Genomic DNA, 19780 nt, shown 5'->3' with positions numbered 1-19780 from the left:
TAATGTGGTAATTTCTTTTAGAATCGTTCCTGTTAGTATTCTTTGAAATAATGACTTATCTGTAATAACGAGGAGAATACTCAGCCAGACAAAGATCAGTGTCAATACGAGATCTATTTGTGTATTTGAAAAAATTTCCAGGGAGATTGTCGAATAATTTTCCACAATAATCTCCTTTATCAGAGTACTAAATATATATTGAAATTGGAAGGTGTTCATCATTGATCTGAACCAAACCGCTACTTCCAATTTCGAACTCATTCCCGATGCAATAATTTTTCCATTGTCCTGAAAGTTATAATTCCAACTTGGGACTGAGAATCTAGATAGATCTCTCAACCATATTCGATAGTTGAAAACAAATTCGCAACTTGGTCTGTGACTTTATCTCGAATATAACAATGGAGGAAGAGGCTGGAATAGAAGTCTCGAATCGATGGAACCATCAGATATAACTTTGTTGACTCTGAATGCCTCTAGTTTTGTTGAATTCGGTCACGAAGTATATGAATATATACAGAGTGATTCGCCAAACTGGTGGTTTATTGAAGATACATAGAGAACTGAAGCTATGGTAAAAAATGACAATTTTTAAATCGAACACTGCATGAAAGAGTAAGAATTAAACCGTATTAAAAGATTATTCGAACAATATCAACTCATATACAACTACCTTCAAACGGGATCGATTGTTTGAAACAATAAGCCTTCAAAAAATTTAAGTGGTAGTATTTTGAAATTTCAAGAATAAGTGGAATACTGATATTTTCTTCAACTATTTCTTATGTTTGAATTAACTATTTGTTATAGAGTGTTTCCAATTAGAGGCTTCATTTTGAAAAGCCTACTTTCTAGGCGGCTATGAAACTGTTATTTTTTGATATTTGATTAGTAAAAACTACGCCATTAGTAAACATAGAACGATATATACTTCAAAAACACATTGAGATAGTTAAAATTCACTACAAAAATAATAAAAATTCTGCAATCACAGTTCGTAAAATACTTTCATGTCGTCGTGATTAACCTTTTCGGACTCAATAGACGTAGACAATCGAAGTCATGTGGGTCGCTCAGGAACAATTGAGAATATTCTTTCGTCGCCCGTAGTGTTGACGAAAACCCAGGTTTGTCGATAGCTCGTCGATTTTGGGAATTAGGTATTCTATTAGGCTTATAAACCTCCGTGAATAGGTACAAGAACCCATGAAATTTTGTGAGGAAAAATTCCTCGCTATTCTAGTTCTCGAAGAGATGATTGACAATTGGCAACCAAGAGCTTGTAACCTAACACCTTAAGACAATTCCTTTGGGACCACGTAGAAGATAGTCTATGTCAATGCTCCACAATAGATTCAAGATAAGAATAGTCTAAGATCCCGATATAAAACGACCTTCACCGAGATGCTCATTTGATAGAACTTATTTTATATTTAATTTAACATGTCAATAAATATATCACATACGGGTTGCCTAACAAATTTTAGTCTAGAGTAGGTTTAATTAATAATTAAAAAAAATTTTTTTTTCGAACATTGCACCGGTTTGCTTATTAGATGAATTCTATACCAATCGAAAGTATGAATAGAATGTGCAAACGTTAGGTTGCCTATTTTTTCCGGTCACAACTCTCGGGTTGCCAGGTATAAACAGGTCAATCTATACTAGCATTTTGCAACGGTCTGACTATTTAATCAAAATCAATAAAATTAAAGATAATTTCATTAAGAACACAAAGGTATAGGGTTGCCTGCGAAAAATCAGTCCAGAATCCCGGTTGTCGAATTTTAAAAAGTTAAATATTGCTGCGAGTGAGGACACAGCATAGCAGCTGTTTGAAGTCCGTCCAGTGAAAGAAAGAGAGTGCGCATGCTATTTGTTCTTGGAAATGAAAAGGATAGCGATAGACTCGTATACAGTGTGACCAGATTCAGTAGAAATCTACTTTTTTAGTAGATTTTTCGCATTTTCATGGAGTTTTTAGTAGGAAGAAATCCTTTGGTAGATTTTAGTATGATAGATTTTGGTAGTTTTAAAAAATATAACCGAGACGATTGGGAATATGGAAATTCGGATGTCTAGACTGTTTCTATGAATCAATTCATTGTTCATTCTCATTGAGGTTCTACGTTCTACGTGTTTCTAGAAGAACGTACCTACTTAAACATAATAAAATCATAAAACTTCTGTCGGCTGAGAATAAATACGAAGAATGATGGAATATCCGAAGAGTGCCTCATTGAAAACAGATGGTGTGTAAACTTCCGTTGAAAATATACCATTATCTCACATTTGGTATTCAGTGGAAAAATATATGTCTAACTGGAATTCATCGACAAATTTGGGTGGCTGAATATTTCAGATTTCGAATGCCAAATGCCAAGAGAATATTTTCGGCTATTAACCGCATCAAAACAAAAAATAGAAACAGATTTCTAATAGTTATTTATAATACAAGTGCAGAAGGCATTGATATTCTTCCACGAGTTCAAAATTCAAAAACGAGCCACGAAGTGGCGAGTTTTGGAATGAACGAGTGGTAGAATGAGCCTTCTGTACGAGTATTATACATTATTTTCTCTAATTCATTGCATTTTCATTGAAATTAATGAAATATTTCCATAAATATAATTTAGTGCTTTTTGCATTGAAAAATGTTGGTTGGCAGAACTGATTTCTTTAAGGCAAATTGATGAATTGACAGATAAAGCCGTGGCGGAAAGTTCGGAGTGCCAACATAGAATAATAAAATATAACCATGAAAACTGTGCGTTTCTGATATATTCTCGCACGATTTTGTTCTACAAGATGTGGAAGAATGAACGGAATAACCACAGAATTAGAGAAATGAAAATATAGCATTATTATAACATGCTAAAGAAGGACTTAAAGAGATAGGTGATTATTGTCGTTTTCAACCTACAAAAAATATGCTTAATTCGATGGATAGTGAAAATTTATGTATGAATGTTAAAGCATTGAAGTTAGGAATCAAATTATGCCAAAGTCTTCCTGCCTTCCATGCATTTACAGGTTGCGATTAAACGGCAGCATTTTATAATAAAGGAAAAGTAAAACCTTCTCAGCTATTTTCGAAAAATGAAAAATATCAATCAGTTTTCGCATCATTAACAGATGCTGCTGATATTTTCATTGATGAAAAAATGAAGACCGTTCAAGAATTTACGGCTAGTATGTATGGTATCAGGAACTGCACCAGTGTGAACGCATTTTTATGAAAAATTATTCTGCCAAAGAAGACAGCGAGCACTTCTTAGAAAAAATAAAAGGCTTTGACTCCAACTCCATACCACCATGCTGGATATCATTAATTCAAAAAATTTCACGAACTATTTTTGTGAATTCCATGTGGCTTAATGCAACGGATCCAATATGCGTGAAACTTCAGCCTGAGAACTGCGGTTGGTTCTTAGATGAATATTTTAAATCAGTAGGATTCGTTGGGGATCATACACCTTTGAAGATAGAAGACATTGTCGAAAGAACTGAAACGGAGAGTGATGATGACGAAGAAGATTCAGAAGTTGGAGACTCGGAACCTGAATGATTTAAAAAAATTTTTGTATTTATAATTTTTTATGATAAACAGAAGTATTTTTTTAATTGTTGATTTTCATTTTGTCGTCTAATAATAAAGATGAAATTTGCAAGATTAGTATTATCTATATATGTATTACTATAACCTTCTTTTTCAGTAAAGATACTGTAGTGTCGCATAAAAAATATACACACATAAATTATTATTAATTGATTGAAAAAAAAACTAAATAACTATTCCTCTATTTCAAAAATTATCTACTCCAAAATAATGCACGCATACACGAGTCTATCGCTATTCTTTTCATTTAGTGTCACATAAAAATATACACATAAATAATTAATTGATTAAAAATAAATTAAATAACTATTCATCTATTTTGATAATTATCTGCTCCAAAATGATGCACGCATATACGAGTCTATCGCTATCCTTTTCATTTCCAAGAACAAATAGCATGCGCACTCTCTTTCTTTCACTGGACGGACTTCAAACAGCTGCTATGCTGTGTCCTCACTCGCAGCAATATTTAACTTTTTAAAATTCGACAACCAGGATTCTGGACTGATTTTTCGCAGGCAACCCTATACCACTGTGTTCATAATGAAATAATCTTTAATTTTATTGATTTTGATTAAATAGTCAGACCGTTGCAAAATGCTAGTATAGATTGACCTGTTTATACCTGGCAACCCGAGAGTTGTGACCGGAAAAAAATAGGCAACCTAACGTTTGCACATTCTATGGGCTTCATACTTTCGATTGGTATAGAATTTATCTAATAAGCAAACCGGTGCCTTGTTCGAAAAAAAAATTTTTTTTAATTATTAATTAAACCTACTCTGGACCAAAATTTGTTAGGCAACCCATATGTGATATATTCATTGACATGTTAAATTAAATATAAAATACGTTTTATCAAATAAGCATCTCGGTGAAGGTCGTTTTACATCGGGATCCTATACTAGAAGCAAATGTGTGAATTGGTCTCGCTAAATTTCATGAATATTATTTATAACAGCAATCGCGGCGGTGGCTACATTGATTTCTCTGAAAAATATACTCGTTTTTTTATATAAAAATGAATTATCGAAAAACCTTAAACACGTTATAGGTATTGTAGTTAAAAATTTAAATCATGGAGCGCAAAGTTCCGTCACTTAGTACCGTATTTGTTTTCGGGTATTTTTAAGGTAGATGAATAATTTCGGAATGAATTTGACGGAATTTGGTTTGGCTATTCCACTCAGATTTTAGGTGATCCCATGTGAATCATATCTTTTTAAAATGCGATGAACATGTTCAAGCGGAATCGTGAAAATACCGATACCTCAATATTGTGCGTTTTATTAGTGCGATGTTTATGTAATTCGTAAAGTAGGTGTGGGAATTCTGGTAGGATCATAAATTGTTCAAAAGGAATTTCTGCTTTTTCGCAAAACATGAAGGCATAGGTCACCAATAGGTAAATACAAAATTTTCAGGACTTTCAGTCTGGTAGCGTTAAAATTTATTGAGGGTATTTGGGTAAGAGCGAAAGAACCCTCGATTTAGGAAAAATTACGTGGAAACAATGCGCCACACCTATTGACATAGTATTGAGAGTAGCAACAAATCGTGGAAATACATTGCGAAATGAATTTTTAGCTGCTTGAAACTTTCCGTCGAAATGTTGGTCAGTATGAGGTATGAAAATATTATGTTCTTATAATATGCTTTAATATAACATGAATATATGAGTTTGGAAATATCAATATAAACACCGATGTGATGAATTAATTATAAATAGGGGACAATATCCAAAAATGTTATGATACCATAAGAGTCCTACAAGTACGAGGTGTTAAGATAACCCTCAAAACTCACAGACTTAATAATCCTAATATTATGCTAAAACAATAAAGTGTTTCACATGAACAGAGTTGCTTTCATCAGATTTCCTCAGTGTTTTGAGAACATTCTCTCAACTCAATTAACTGACCTAGACCAATCAATGTGATTGATTGATTTCTTGGTTGAAGTTTGAATGCATCAGATATTATTTTTTGGAATTTGGACACAAAGCAATTAGGAAAGTGAAACGAAGTAAAAATTTTGTCGTTACTATGGTGAGGCTTGATATACCTTGCAATGATTCTGCATTGTTTGAATAGGCACTCTGAATATTATGTTTCAGAAATTTTGTCGAGAAGTTGAGAATAGAAGGAGATCTTGGTTGACTAGATAATGTCTTCCGCACTTGTGATGACCGAGCCTAAAATTTTGAAGGGAAACCGTCTGCTGAATGTCCTTTTGTGCCATTGTAATGGTTGACAATATCCGAATAGATAGAAGGACCATTATTTCGAACTTGCAGAGTGAGGCATGCTCTCCTGAAATGTATGCTTCTGGAAATCGATTCGTATGTTGAACCATCTGTAAGAATAATAGCGAAGGAAAGATTGAATGTTTCGAGGTTGTCTTAACAGATTTTTTGGACACAATCTTTTTTGAAATTGTATTTATGGGTGAGCTAATATTTCCTTTCATTTTTATCTCACTTTTTTTCGAAGGAACGGAATTTGAACTTGTTTTCCATAATAAACTCTTTGCTAATTTTATCCTTCTCATTTCAATGGAAACGAAATGAAAAACATTATTTATTTCACATATACAGTGTGTGACATTAAGCGCAAATGTTAAATTGTGATTAGTTAACCATTTGGCACTGACCGATTCTTCGTTCAGGAGTGTATACTTCGCTCAGGAGTGATCTGCTTGATTTCAGCACGAAATTTTTACCTGAACTCTTCTGAATTATTAAGCGTATCAAACCTGATCCTCATGGAATACATTTGTCAGTGCCAAATGGTTAACTGAGCACATGCTAAATTTCATATGTTTTCGTGGTTGAATAGAGATTTTCTCTAGTAAATGTATAATTTATAATAAAAAAAAAAGTGATCTGTGATACCAATTTTTTTACACCATCATTTAAATAAGTCTGATAAGCACCAAAAAAAACTTGGAGTAGTCGTTTGAAAAATAAAACGTCACTCTTCGAAAATTAATTAAGTCAGAAGTGAAATTTCTGTACCATAACGTGGTTGAAAATATTCAATAACGGAGTTATGCGTTTTGTTCCTTACTTTATCCACACACTGTATATAAACTTTATTAGAGGAAACATTTCAGATAATTTACCTAATGTTTGATTGCTATTTCTAATTCACTTATGACGCAACTATCTTAAAAAAGTACCGGAAATTCGCTTTGAAAATATTATACAACACGTCCTCTTGTCGAGTTGTTGATTTCAATCAGTCAAAGTTTGCGATTGCATCATTCAGAATTCTCCGCGTGAATACGCTAAGAATCAATGAGTTTTTTGAAAAATAATACATTGCTGGTTTCCTACATTATTCGAATTTAATTAGAAGTTCTGAATGTCCTTAACAATGGTGCAACGTCTTTTTTAGAAATAGTCGGAGGAAGGATGGAAAGCCATCCACATATAAACCAAGCTCTTTCTCCAAAATAGGAGATTTGTTGTGCCTTTCATTGGTTAGGAAATGATGGACAGTACCGTGCGATAAAAGGGTAAAGAACATCAAAGAGTTGTGTTTGCGGAGCTTTTCATTCTTTTGTTGTTGCAGTGAACCCGACTTTGTTCAATGAAATAATTAAATTGCCCGAGGAATTGTATATTGTTGTAAACCGATTTGATGTCGTTCTTTGAAAGTCTTGTGTAATAGGTTGTATTGACGATACGCTGAATAACATTGAAAAGTTATACGAAAATGATTCATAGATTGCTAAGGTGATCACTATCTGAATTGTATGGTAGTTTAGGCCCTGATCTTAAATTTTATTATACATATCTGGCATCGCACATGACAGCAGGGTTTCAAGAAATTCAAATTTATTCAGGTGAATGGACCTAGATTGGAGACCTCTTCCGAATAATAATATTTCAGGATACTCAGGCTATTGTCTTTCATATCAGCTCATCATTCTACGAGGAATTAATTTTGATGATATTGATATTGCAGTAGTGAAGTTCGATAGAGCACAAATCTACGAGACGGCTTGTTGAATATTCGTTAGTAGTACCTGAATTTAAATTTCCTTGCCTTGAGTTCCTAAGGCTACAGACAGTGTTTGCTGCATATGCTTTCCAATAATGCGCTGTTATGTGCAATTTTTCCAGAGAACAAGAACTATTAATTCATTTCACGGTGTATTTAAAGGTGAACGATATTATCGTGGAAAATGGGAAATTATCTACCTCAGCAGCTTTCCAAGAATTGATGAACTTATTAATTTCATATGAAACAGAACATTTGTGAAATAAAATCATGTAAGAGAAAATAATAACAAATAATAACGTAACTTTCAGAAGTGAACATTGAATTATTCTACTTTTCTTGAACCTTCAGTGAATAATAATGAGAACATCTCTCTCCAATTTCAAAATTTCGCTTTTTTATATTCATTATTTCTATGGAGAGTTTCAGTTATTAGCCCCATAAAACTTCATCACTCACAGACTAGTCCTTAGAGGTACTTATTTTTTCAGCTACTAAAGTTTGGATCTCGTCTTATTTCACGTTTCTGCTACTGAAAGACCTCCGATAATGGGAGTATCTTTCCCTATTATATCATCACCTAAATATCAGTGCCATTCAATTATGTACTTCCTTCAGTATCGGTCATTTTTTTTTCTGAAAGTGTTATAAGAATTCTTGCTCATCTGGGTCAGTTACTAAAAAAATTTCAGCATCTTGGCTCCTCATCCTGGTGTTTTTTCTTCTGTTCTGCCAAAAGTCATCCATTTTAAATAGAAAGTTATTACTTCAGAACACTAATTCCAAAATCGAACGCATTTTTCCATTCATTCGCCTAATTTGTTTTTCTGAGTATATGAGAAGAAGCTTTTAGCAGTATAGGTACACTTTATGAATATTAAATTAATATCAAAATCGCAATATTTATCTGCCTACTTCTATATGTATATTTTATTTCAATTCAAGAAAAATACTGATTTATCAGATACACTGCGCAAAAAAATTAACCCACATTATGAAAATCTCAAATTTATTCTACAACTGAAGGTGTTCTCAATGATAATTATTTTTATCAGAATTATGCATGCATATGTTATCCACTTTCAACGTTTTTCTTCAATACAGATGTTTTTTCCCAGCAGTAATAAAAAAAGATGAGATTATCAGATTTTGAATGTATTGGCTCCATTCTGAAATCAGTTGTTCTCGATCAATTCTAGTGATCAATAGTTTTTATTTAGTTTGATTTTCTACACTCGATCGCTATGCAACGCGAAACTCGCAATCTGACCCAAGAGGAATGTGCCCAAGCGGTAGTTTTGCGAGAAGAAGGTTGGAAATACACAAGAATTGCAGAAAAGTTTGGAGTTTCCCATACAAGTGTGTCCAGAATGTTGCAGCGATTCAGGGAGACAGGTATGAATGTCCGAAGACCAGGACAGGGTAAACCACGGGTAACAACTGCCATTCAAGAACGTTACTTGAGAGTTTCTTCGTTGAGACAACGGTTTGCAACCGCTCGCCTCCTTCAAAATCAGCTTGAGCAAACTCATGGGGTGCAAATTAGCACTCAGACAATAAGAAATCGCCTCAGAGAATCTGATTTAAGGCCTCGTGTCGCGGCAAGAGGCCCAGCTCTTACCCCAGCCCATCGAAGGGCGCGTTTGGATTGTGCGAGAGAGCATATCCATTGGGAAGAGGCTGATTGGGAAAGAGTTCTTTTCACAGATGAGTGTAGATTCTGCCTATACCATTGTAATCGACGTTCTCTTGTATACAGACGTCCACATAAAAGATATGCTCAGTGCAATTTCCTGAATACTACTGGTTTCGGGGGAGGATCGATTATGGTATGGGGTGGAATATCTTTGACTGCTCGCACAGACTTAGTTGTCGTTGATAAAAGAGCTATGAATGCTGATAGGTATATAAGGAACATTTTTGAAGAGCATGTAGTGCCATTTGCCCCATACATTGGTGAAAATTAAATTTTTATGGACGATAATGCCAGACCCCATCGTGCGCGCATCGTTCAGGAGTACCTTGAAGAGGTTGAAGTCTCTCGAATGGAATGGCCAGCAAGAAGTCCAGATCTCAATCCGATTGAGCAGGTTTGGGACAACCTCAATAGAAGACTGAGAAGTTCAGAAAATTATCCAGCTACTCTTAATGACTTAGGAATCCAACTCAGAGAAATCTGGTAAGGATTAGATCAGAACATTTTAAGATCACTCATTTTGAGTATGAACCGTCGTTGCCGAGCTGTAATTAACACAAGTATTAAATCACTTATCCGCATTCCAGTATTTTGAAAATTGTTTATTTCTCCTCTTTCACATAAGATTCGGTGAAATCCTGAATTTGTCTTCCATTTAATGTGTCTTGTTTCGTTCAAAACCTTCCCGAAAGAACATAAAAAATAAGTTATAAAGTCAATGTAGAGTTAACTTTCATTAAAATTGAGATTTTCAGTATGTGCGTTAATTTTTTTGCGCAGGTAAATTTGAAAATTACACTGATGACAGACAAATATAATTGAGTGAGTAATTAAGGTAACGATGAAATTTATTTGAACAATTCTAAGTAATACTGTATTTCCTCAGTGTGTAATTTATTGTAACCATTATCCAGAAAAGGCGTTACTGTGCGACGACTATCTTATTCAACTTGTTATTATGTTATGTAGCAAATAACAAGTTTACCTTACTATGATAAACTGATAATAATGCAACAAGAGAAAGCAAGCACCCAATTTCATTTGTGGTGTATAAGAAAGTAGAGATTCTTTGACTTTTATGGTCAACATGGTAGTTCAACTTAATCTGCTGTCAAGTACCAGCCCTACTCTGCTGACTCTCCAAAAGTAAGAATGTCTATAACACAATCAAAAATTCGAGGATATATTTGCCTCTATTTGTATTCAATAGGTTTTGTTTTTAAGATAAGCATGTTTGCCTTCATTTTCTACAAGAATTTCACAGGGACCAACATAGAGGACTGCTTCATTTACAAGTATCATTGAAAACCATGGATAAATTGTTATATATCTCAAACACTGCAAATTCAATTCAAAATGTCTTGTAATACCTATAGAATATCTCAGCTTATAAATAATAACTCAAGAACGAAAAATTATTGTTTCCTTATGTCGAATATGAAGCATTTCTACTTGTACTGTGTACTGAGTATTTCACTAAACTTGAAGTAATGAACAATGTTGTTTTGATAATGCCTTAGTATGGTGAATACAACATAAAGTGTATATAATTTCTCCGAAATCATTAATATTGATGAATAAGGTCTATATCTTTATTGTGAATAATTCAAATTATACATTCTCACTAAATTTCAGGCTTTGGTATTCAAGGCTTGTGTTTAATATTTTAGGTCCCCATTTTCAATCCCTCAATTTTGTATGGTATAGTGTTTGACGAATAAATGTTGATTGAAGTTTTATATTCGTACATTCAAAATTTAAAATTCATGTAATTTATTAGACAATTGAAGAAGATAAACCTTCATTGTTAATGAGAAATGTCCCGGAGGCAATAGATTTTCGTGTTTCCCAATTATAGCCGTAAGCAGTGCAAATTCTAGAGTGGAAGTAATTGTCTCCTAAAAACAATTCAGCGCTTCATTTTCCACCAAACTTCGAAGAAAATTGAAAGGTGAATTTCCATGCAACAATGTTAATTCTCATAACTCAAGAAAATATATCAGTTTCCATTTAGATTTTTTCTGTATTTCAAGAAGGTGAGGATGAAGGAATACAATGAGAATAATACTTGGGGAAACCGTACAAAAACTACACCTGAACCCTCATCTCAGCCAGGATGTAATGTGTCAACATCTTCACTAACCCCCTTTATCAGATCCCTTCATATCTTTTCGCCAGCCCCTATGATTAAACTTCTTCAACAAAAACAGCCCCTACTCACCTGGCACTCGTAAGTACCGTTGTCCCTTTTTTGCACATACTTGATCTGTAGGGTCCAGTCATCTGAACCCTCACTGTGGAGAATCTGGAAGCGTTCGTCGTTGGTGTAAGTGAACACTCCGGATGACAGAATATGCCAATCCCTTCGCCTGACCCAGGACACTTGCTGAAAGGAAAATTCGATGAAAAATTCTGATTTTTTTGTTTTAATCACAAGAGTATGAAATATCTTTTCGGCAGAATTAATATGCTAAAACATGTTTACCATTATTTTTCTATCACAAAAAAATTACATGGTGGTTTTCATCATCAAATAATTTCTGTGTTCAATTTCAGTTCATTTTTGATCAGCCAATCAATGTTTTATGGAACTCCTTGTTCATTTCACAAGAGTATCTCTACAATTCTTGGCCAGTGTTGTTCAATTTTTATTTTTGTTAAGAAGCTACAAATCATTTTTCATCATGAAGCGTTATTCGAATTCTATTATTAATTTGTGAAAACGATAGAGTACTCGGAAACACATGCCGAGCATTCAACACATAATATCCACATGTACCGATGTACCCCAAATGACGGAAGTATAATTTGATTTCCTGGATCATGAAAAAGTAGTGAGACCTTATGTAAGAGCAAAACCGATTTCTTAAAATAAAGAGAATGAAATCAACACTTTAGGATATATCAAAGGTTATGCACGTATGTTCATCACATCTGCACCTGTTGATTTAAGAATTTCCTACGCCTTTGTACAGAGAATTTTTTGTAGCAACAAACTACATCCTTTTAAATGCACTTGGCTACGGAAATTACAACCAGGAGATTATGCACTCAAAATTGGCTTTTGTGGAAGATAATGAGATAATGAGGCTCCAAGAAGATCGTGATTTTTTACTGAAAATCTCCATTTGGACAGACAAGGCGAAATTTTGTCAACAGGGAATTTCCAACAGTCGTTATCGGCATTTTTGGACACAAGATGATTCCCAAGCAGTAATGTAAGTTGAGAATCAACTCGAATTCAAACCCAATGTGTTCTGTTCACAATTGGGTACATTATTTTATGTACGATGAAAATTAGAATAGTGTTGCATTTTTGAGAATTCTAAAAGAAGTAGTGGAAACTTTCAATTTGTTTCAAATCGATGAAGCGCCAGTTCATTCCTGTAGAGAAGTAGATGCCAGGCTAACGGATTTATTTGAAGATTGTTTGTCGGGAAATAGAGGTCTGCTCGATCATCGGATCTCACTCTTTTGAATTTTTATACTACAGAGTGTTTCATTGGGAAACGGAAATACTTTACAGGTGCATAGGTAGCACCAAGGCGGTTCTGGAGATACCCCATTTATTGGGTATCTATATTTACTGTCTTCCTAGCCGAGATACAGAGTGTTTTATGAATTTTGCCCCTTTCTTTCTGATGCCATATCAAACAAACCACCCGGTGTATTTTCTTCATATTTGGCAAATGTGTTCCTAATTAAAAGCGCAAACGTATCATGCAATAACCACCTTGAAAATCCAGGTCCGATTTAACAAAAAATTATGAACCGTTTGAATCCTCGTAACAACACCCTGTACATCGGAATTTTGAAAATCTGTTTTAATATTCGGAAACATCACTTAAAACTAAACTGAGACGTGTACTTCAAATTTTCGCGCAGAAAGTTTTTTATACTCTAATCAGAGTGAATCACCCTGTATAGGTATCAATGAGAAAAAATGGGGCAGGCACTTGTTTCTGCCTCCTCTCAGTTAAACGTTGATATTATCATCTTATTTTCATACTTCTTCTTTATTTGATTTTTAACCTATCAAATTAGTGGAGTTACTTTGTATGATTTTGATAACACCTTATTATAAGTGAAATAGATGTTTTTGAAAATTTTAGAATAATTTCATTTCTGTAATAACATCAATATAGAACAATACAAACATAACAGAAACGTCATGTTTTGAAGTTCAATAACGACATAGACAATGCAATAAAGATAAAGATATACAAAATTCTGAGTCTCATAATAAAGTAAAAACAAAGCAGTATTTACATATGTAAGCAATTTCTCATGTCTTGTAGTGAAATAAACTATGCACTGAATGAATTAATTTCCACTGAAATCATAGCATCCCTTTTTAAAGATTCGACTTTCAATATGCCAAAAGGTAATGAGGACGATTATAAAGAAATTGTGGTTAAAACGATGTGAAATGCAATGGCAAAACAATAAAAGAAAGGAGTAGGTATTATAGAGTAATAGATCCATTCTCTCGTCCATATTTTCATCCGAAATGCAAGAAACTAAAAGGGAAGGAAACTTCAAATTTTACCGGCTAAGAGAAAGGTCAGTGCATCAGCATTCGAAGATACCGAGTACATAGCAATTATAGAAGCGAGGGATGAAATGAGAATACACCGGAAAGATTACAGTTAAAATTTTTCGTAATTGCTTCTGTAGAATTTGCCTGGGGAGGAAATAAAGGAGCGTCATGTTTGGCTCATTATTTTCAGAAGGAAACTGGCAATGATGATACCCCAGCTGGCAGAATACAATATAATCTTCTTTTATCAAAACCGCACAAGGAGGAGCCAAACTGTGTGCTTATAATGAATGACTTCTAGACAACCATAATGGGGTAAGACTGGGACTAAATAAACTAATGATGAAAAGAAGCGAAGACATAATATCGAAATCGAGAAAAAAAAAACAATTAACTGGTTCAAAAATGCATGAAATTAGTATACGGATCAAAACGTTTCCAGAATTGAAAATTTTCTATGGAAAATTTTCAATTCTGGAAACGTTTTTTTATTTTGGCAATTATGAAACAGCAGTAGATCGGTGACAATAATTACTACTGCTGTTTCATAATTGCCAAAATAAGGTGTATCGGAACAAGAACGGAATGCCACAGGTTCAATCAATATCATCTTCGGTAATTCAAACACTTCAATGAGCAATAGGTACGTTTCCAGCGCAAAAATAACTAAGGTAAAAAAAAGTAATAAATAATAATTGTAAATATAAATCAAATAATTCGACAACCTTGTGTCTAATCCTTCACAATAATATATCTGTATGATATATTTAGTTTATTTTTGTCTTGGAATATATTCCAATTCTGAAAATGACAAATTTAATAATCAACCAATAGAAAATTCAAAATGACTAAAACTGTACAAATTGAGTAAACGGTTAATAAATTGAACAACTGAATTAACATAAAGACAGACGTCCGTTTCGGAATTTTTGTATTCAATAATACAATTTTTTCTCATCAGTGCCTTATATGCCGATGATACGATTATTCTTAATAAATCAGAATCAAGAAGTAAACTCCATGATATGACAAAAACTAGTGAAAAAGAAGCGGAGAGATGGTTTTCAGCGAATGGACTACTGATGAATGGCACTAAAACACAGAGGATAGTGTTCACTAGCAAAGAGCAAACTGATTCGTCTATGGTGTATTTAGGTTTGGAGTTTCAACCTTCTTTGAGTTGGAATAAACATGTAGACAACCTCTGCAGAAAATTATCGACTTCAATATTCCTGATCAGAAGAATGAGACAAATAGCAAATACCAACATCGCTAAACTCACATATTACTCAAGTTTCCACAGTCTGATGACATATGGTATTATTCTGTGGGGACAGTCTGTGGAGGCCAAAAAAGTGCTTCTCAAACAGAAGAGTGCTATAAGAGCTATTTTCAATATGAAAACAACAGACTCCTGCAGAGAAATTTTTAAGAGGGAAGGGATACTCACCGCTACTTCTGTTTTCATACTCACATGCGTCAAATATGTTCACCAACATCAAGATAAGTTTCCTAAAAACTCTCACTTCCATAGCTATAATACACGAGAGAAACAACATTTTTCTATACCGCAAGCAAGAATAAGGAAGACACAGCAAGGTCCTAATTACACATGTCTCAAATTGTATAACAAGCTCCCTAGTTATGTTAAAGAGTTAAACTTACCTGCCTTCACCAGGAAAGTGAAAAAGTTGCTTATGGAAGACACTATATACGAGTTGAACGAATTCTACGACTTTTATTTTTAAGTGTTTCAACTATTTATTATAATTTTATATATACTATAATTGTATTATACTATAAGTGTATGTTTTACAAACTTGACAAGCCATGTAATTCTTTGATGGCAAATATTTACACATGATGTATGTTTTACTAATTTTATATTTCTACATGTGTAAATAAATAAAAAAAAAAAAAAAAATAATAAAATAATATAGTTCTACGAAATTATTGAATTTACAAACTCACCACGTGTATATCCAATTTCATCGAAATTGCAAGCAAGAAACTACTAACTAACTAAACTTAACGGGTACTCTAGTGAGGATTCACAGAGCAAGCCATTACTGAAGGTAGTCATAGATTTCTTTCTTGTTATTTTATTGAAATACATATACAAATCGACATTTACAATTGAATGAACAATTTCAGAAATTTTAAATTTATCAATTGGTTGATACTGACTCTCTAATCAATAAATGATTACATCAAATTATAAAAATTGACGGGTACTCACTAGAGTACCCGTTAAGTTTAGTTAGTTAGTAGTTTCTTGCTTGCAATTTTGATGGAATTGGATATACACGTGGTGAGTTTGTAAATTCAATAATTTCGTAGAACTATAAGGCACTGATGAGGAAAAATTGTATTATTAAATACAAAAATTCCGAAACGGACGTCTGTCTTTATGTTAATTTAGTTGTTATGTTCATATACATATAATATTTCACTTCTGCATAATTATTACAGTTCGTGTCAATTTTATAATGAGAAAAATTCTTCCGCTTCACGGACGAATTATTGATACTGTCACACTGCCACTTTTTCTAATTATGGAACAAGTTATCGATGTATAACCTGATTATTTTGAGGAATTGAAGTGTTAATAATGACCTTTTTTGAATTTGTTAAGTAGAATGAACATAAAGAGAAGAATATGATTGATAACTCAAATTCAATTACTACTGAATATATTATCTAATCTGAAAAGCATCGAAAATTTTATATACAGAATGGCAATTTAGTGGAGGAATAAAATTATTGTTTTTTTTTCAAATATTTTGAAATTAGTGAGAATCTGGAGAAATTTAATTAAGATTTATTTCAAGATCGTTACATATGATTGATCAATGGAAAAATTGCCTTGTTACGGTTGTGATGCTAAATTAATTTTGACAGACATGAAGTAAAAAAGTTGATTGCTAGTTATCATTGCTAAGCAACACTTTTTCCTCCGGCGAATGAAGAGTAGAATTTTTTGATGATCTTGTCCGTCAAAATAAGACGTTGTTGTTGTACCTTGAAAAAATAACATAGCTCATTATGACTACCATGGGTACCGGGTCACTGTGTTGGTCTTGAGCCTTTCTGTGGGCTTGGAAAATACCAATACAAGGCAGTGGTCCAACAATGAGAGTGGGACAAAAGAAAAACCATCTTGAGAAATATTCTGGGTCTTGCTAAGAAATTTGTGGTGTTTTCATCGACCTAAACCAGTAAGCTCCTGAAGCTACCACGAGTTGAGCTTTGGGTAATGGTCGAACTGCTGACAGGACAATGTCGGTGCAAATAACTTTTGTACCGCATGGGTAAGTCTGCAGATGAGATCTGCAGGTTCTGTGAAAAGAAGGTGGAAACAGCCGAACACATAGTGTGCAAATGCCCTGGGCTGAGTGGCCTATGAACCACTCCCATGGGAAAGTCAGTTCTGGATACACACGAAGTAATAGCCAAAGCTTCTAACGATGCCTCTGGTATCATTAATGGTTTAAGATAAACAAGATTGGCTACATTAATATTTGACATTCCAAACAAACATCGCCAAAATTATAAGCCGCAAAATTAGTGCAGTACTGAAATTTTATAGCCATTCTACAATGTGAGGTGATAAATAAGGATTCTTCGGATTCTTTTCTTGTCAAAGAAATTCCACGCAGATCTAACTGAAATTGGTATTTTGATCAAAATTCAACACAAAAAAAATGAGAATCGATAAAGTTGCTGACTATTACTGGATCAATTTGATGGCAGGTGTTATTAGCTAGTGTCGAATTTCTTTTCAGATCAAACATGGAAAATGAAAAAGATTTCATCAAAGATTGTGCAGGAAGTTTAGCTGTTTAACCATATTTAAACCAGGAGTTGAGATTCAAACAAATATTTTCTTGAAAAACTGCAACCCTATAACTTTATTTCAACAGGTTTGGATATACTGCTAGTTCTGTCAGTCCATTGCTGCTAATTGAATCATCAGAGTATCAAATTATTTCCAAGGTGGGTAAGGCAGTGAAATATGGGGGATATCCGTCAACTTCCAGATTTAATCTGTACCTCATCTCAAGTAAGTAGGATATTTCAGCAACGACTTCATAATGCGATTATAAAAATCCATCACTTCATAAAATATAGATAAGACGTCTCAACAACGTCCTCCTTCTACCCGCACCTCTGCTCATATCTTGTCAGGAGAAAATAATGTTCACTCTAGTCTCGGAGCTTTCATCCTCGAAAATCCTCTCTGCCTTGTCAGGTATCAGGACTCTTCAATCGATTCAAGTTAATAGGTTATTGAAGAGAAATAGACGTATAAATGTCTCTTTCATTTCAGAAGAGTTATATTGAAAGATACAAAAACACTGCATATTTCACACAAACGATTTTATTCTTTCTCGAATCTCTTGGAATAAAAATATTAACTTCATTTTATGTTGTTTTCATTAGAAGGCGGCGTGGAAGAAAAGGGTAGTATCGGGAATGTCGTGGTCTAGTCGTCAGAATCATACTAAAAAAAATCTGGTTATACCTGTATTTTTTGACATTTTAACTGTATTTCTGGTTATATTTTCACACTTCTAACAGAAATACACTGAACACTTCAGAACAAGTCAAATTTGATGATACTGCTTTTGGAGTAATGGAATAAAAAAATAATTCATTTCAAATTTTTTTGAAAATTAACAACAATTGATCCACCAACAATCTGCCTTCTTCAGGTTTATTTTACATTTCGTCTGATACAAAACAGAGATAGTAGACCAAATATAATATAACGGGTGTTTTTTTTCGAGGTATATAACTTTAAGTTGGCATTACTGTTCAAGATGGCGTTCGATTTAACAGGTGTCAAGTGATTTATTTTCAGTTTGGTTTGGCAATTCATCGTGAATAGACTCACGCCTGAACAACGCTTGCAAAGAGTGCAATTTCATTTCGAAAATAATGGTTCTGTGCGGAATACGTATCGCGCACTACGTCCATTAGCGATGAAGCGCACTTCTGGTTGAATGGCTACGTCAACAAACATGACTGCCGCATTTGGAGTGAAACTAATCCTCAAGTGTATGTCGAAACACCGTTACATCCAGAAAAACGGACTGTTTGGTGCGCTTTATGAGCTGGTGGAATCATTGGTTCGTACTTCTTCAAAAACGATGATGGCCAGAACGTTACAGTCAATGGTGCTATAGAGCCATGATTTCTAACTTTGTCATTCCTAAATTGAACAACCATGATGTCCAGGAGCTGTGGCTCCAACAAGACGGCGCAACATGTCACACAGCTCATGCCTCAACCGATTTATTGAAAGACACGTTTGGTAACTGCCTAATTTCAATTGAATTGGCCTCCAAGATCTTGTGATTTAACATCGCTAGGCTACTTTCTGTGGGGCTATGTAAAGTCATTGGTCTATGCGGATAAGCCACAAACCCTTGACCATTTGGAAGACAACATTCGCCGTGTTATTGCCGATATACGGCCACAAATGTTGGAAAAAGTAATCGAAAATTGGACATCCAGATTGGACTACATCCGAGCCAGCCGTGGTAGTCATATGCCAGAAATCATATTTAAAATGTAATGCTACAAGATTATCTTGCGGATAAATAAAATTCATGTCAATCGAATAATCCATCGTTGTTTTATTGCAATTTAAAGTTCTATTGCACTAAAAAAAACTCCCTTTAGGTAACAAAATTTGAATGTTGACCGAAAAATCCATGAAAACTAAAAAGGACTTTGTAGGTATTACATAGGATATTTTTCGCCAAGGATTTCAAAACTATCAAAAGTTCGTTCAAAATAATATTTTGGGAATTATAAGTATATATTTATTTAAACTCCTTATCCCTCATTCTGTCCTTTGAGAACTAAGAATAAATTGAATTGAAAAAGTTTTCGTTAAATAAAATTCTAAA

General features: G+C 33.8%; 1 protein-coding gene across 1 annotated transcript in view; it reads right to left on the bottom strand.

The window, feature by feature from the left end:
- Nucleotides 1-19780, bottom strand: part of LOC123671608 (hemicentin-2) — a 425727-nt gene that overhangs the window by 49616 nt on the left and 356331 nt on the right. Inside the window, exon 7 of the mRNA XM_045605573.1 lies at nucleotides 11544-11708. Coding sequence (XP_045461529.1) covers nucleotides 11544-11708 — 165 coding nt within the window. The remainder of the gene's footprint in view (nucleotides 1-11543; nucleotides 11709-19780) is intronic.

Source organism: Harmonia axyridis, chromosome 1, assembly GCF_914767665.1.
Source record: "Harmonia axyridis chromosome 1, icHarAxyr1.1, whole genome shotgun sequence".
Taxonomy (NCBI): Eukaryota; Metazoa; Arthropoda; class Insecta; order Coleoptera; family Coccinellidae; genus Harmonia; species Harmonia axyridis.
Note: the sequence above shows the minus strand (reverse complement) of the source record. Positions and strands in the feature narration are given on the sequence as shown.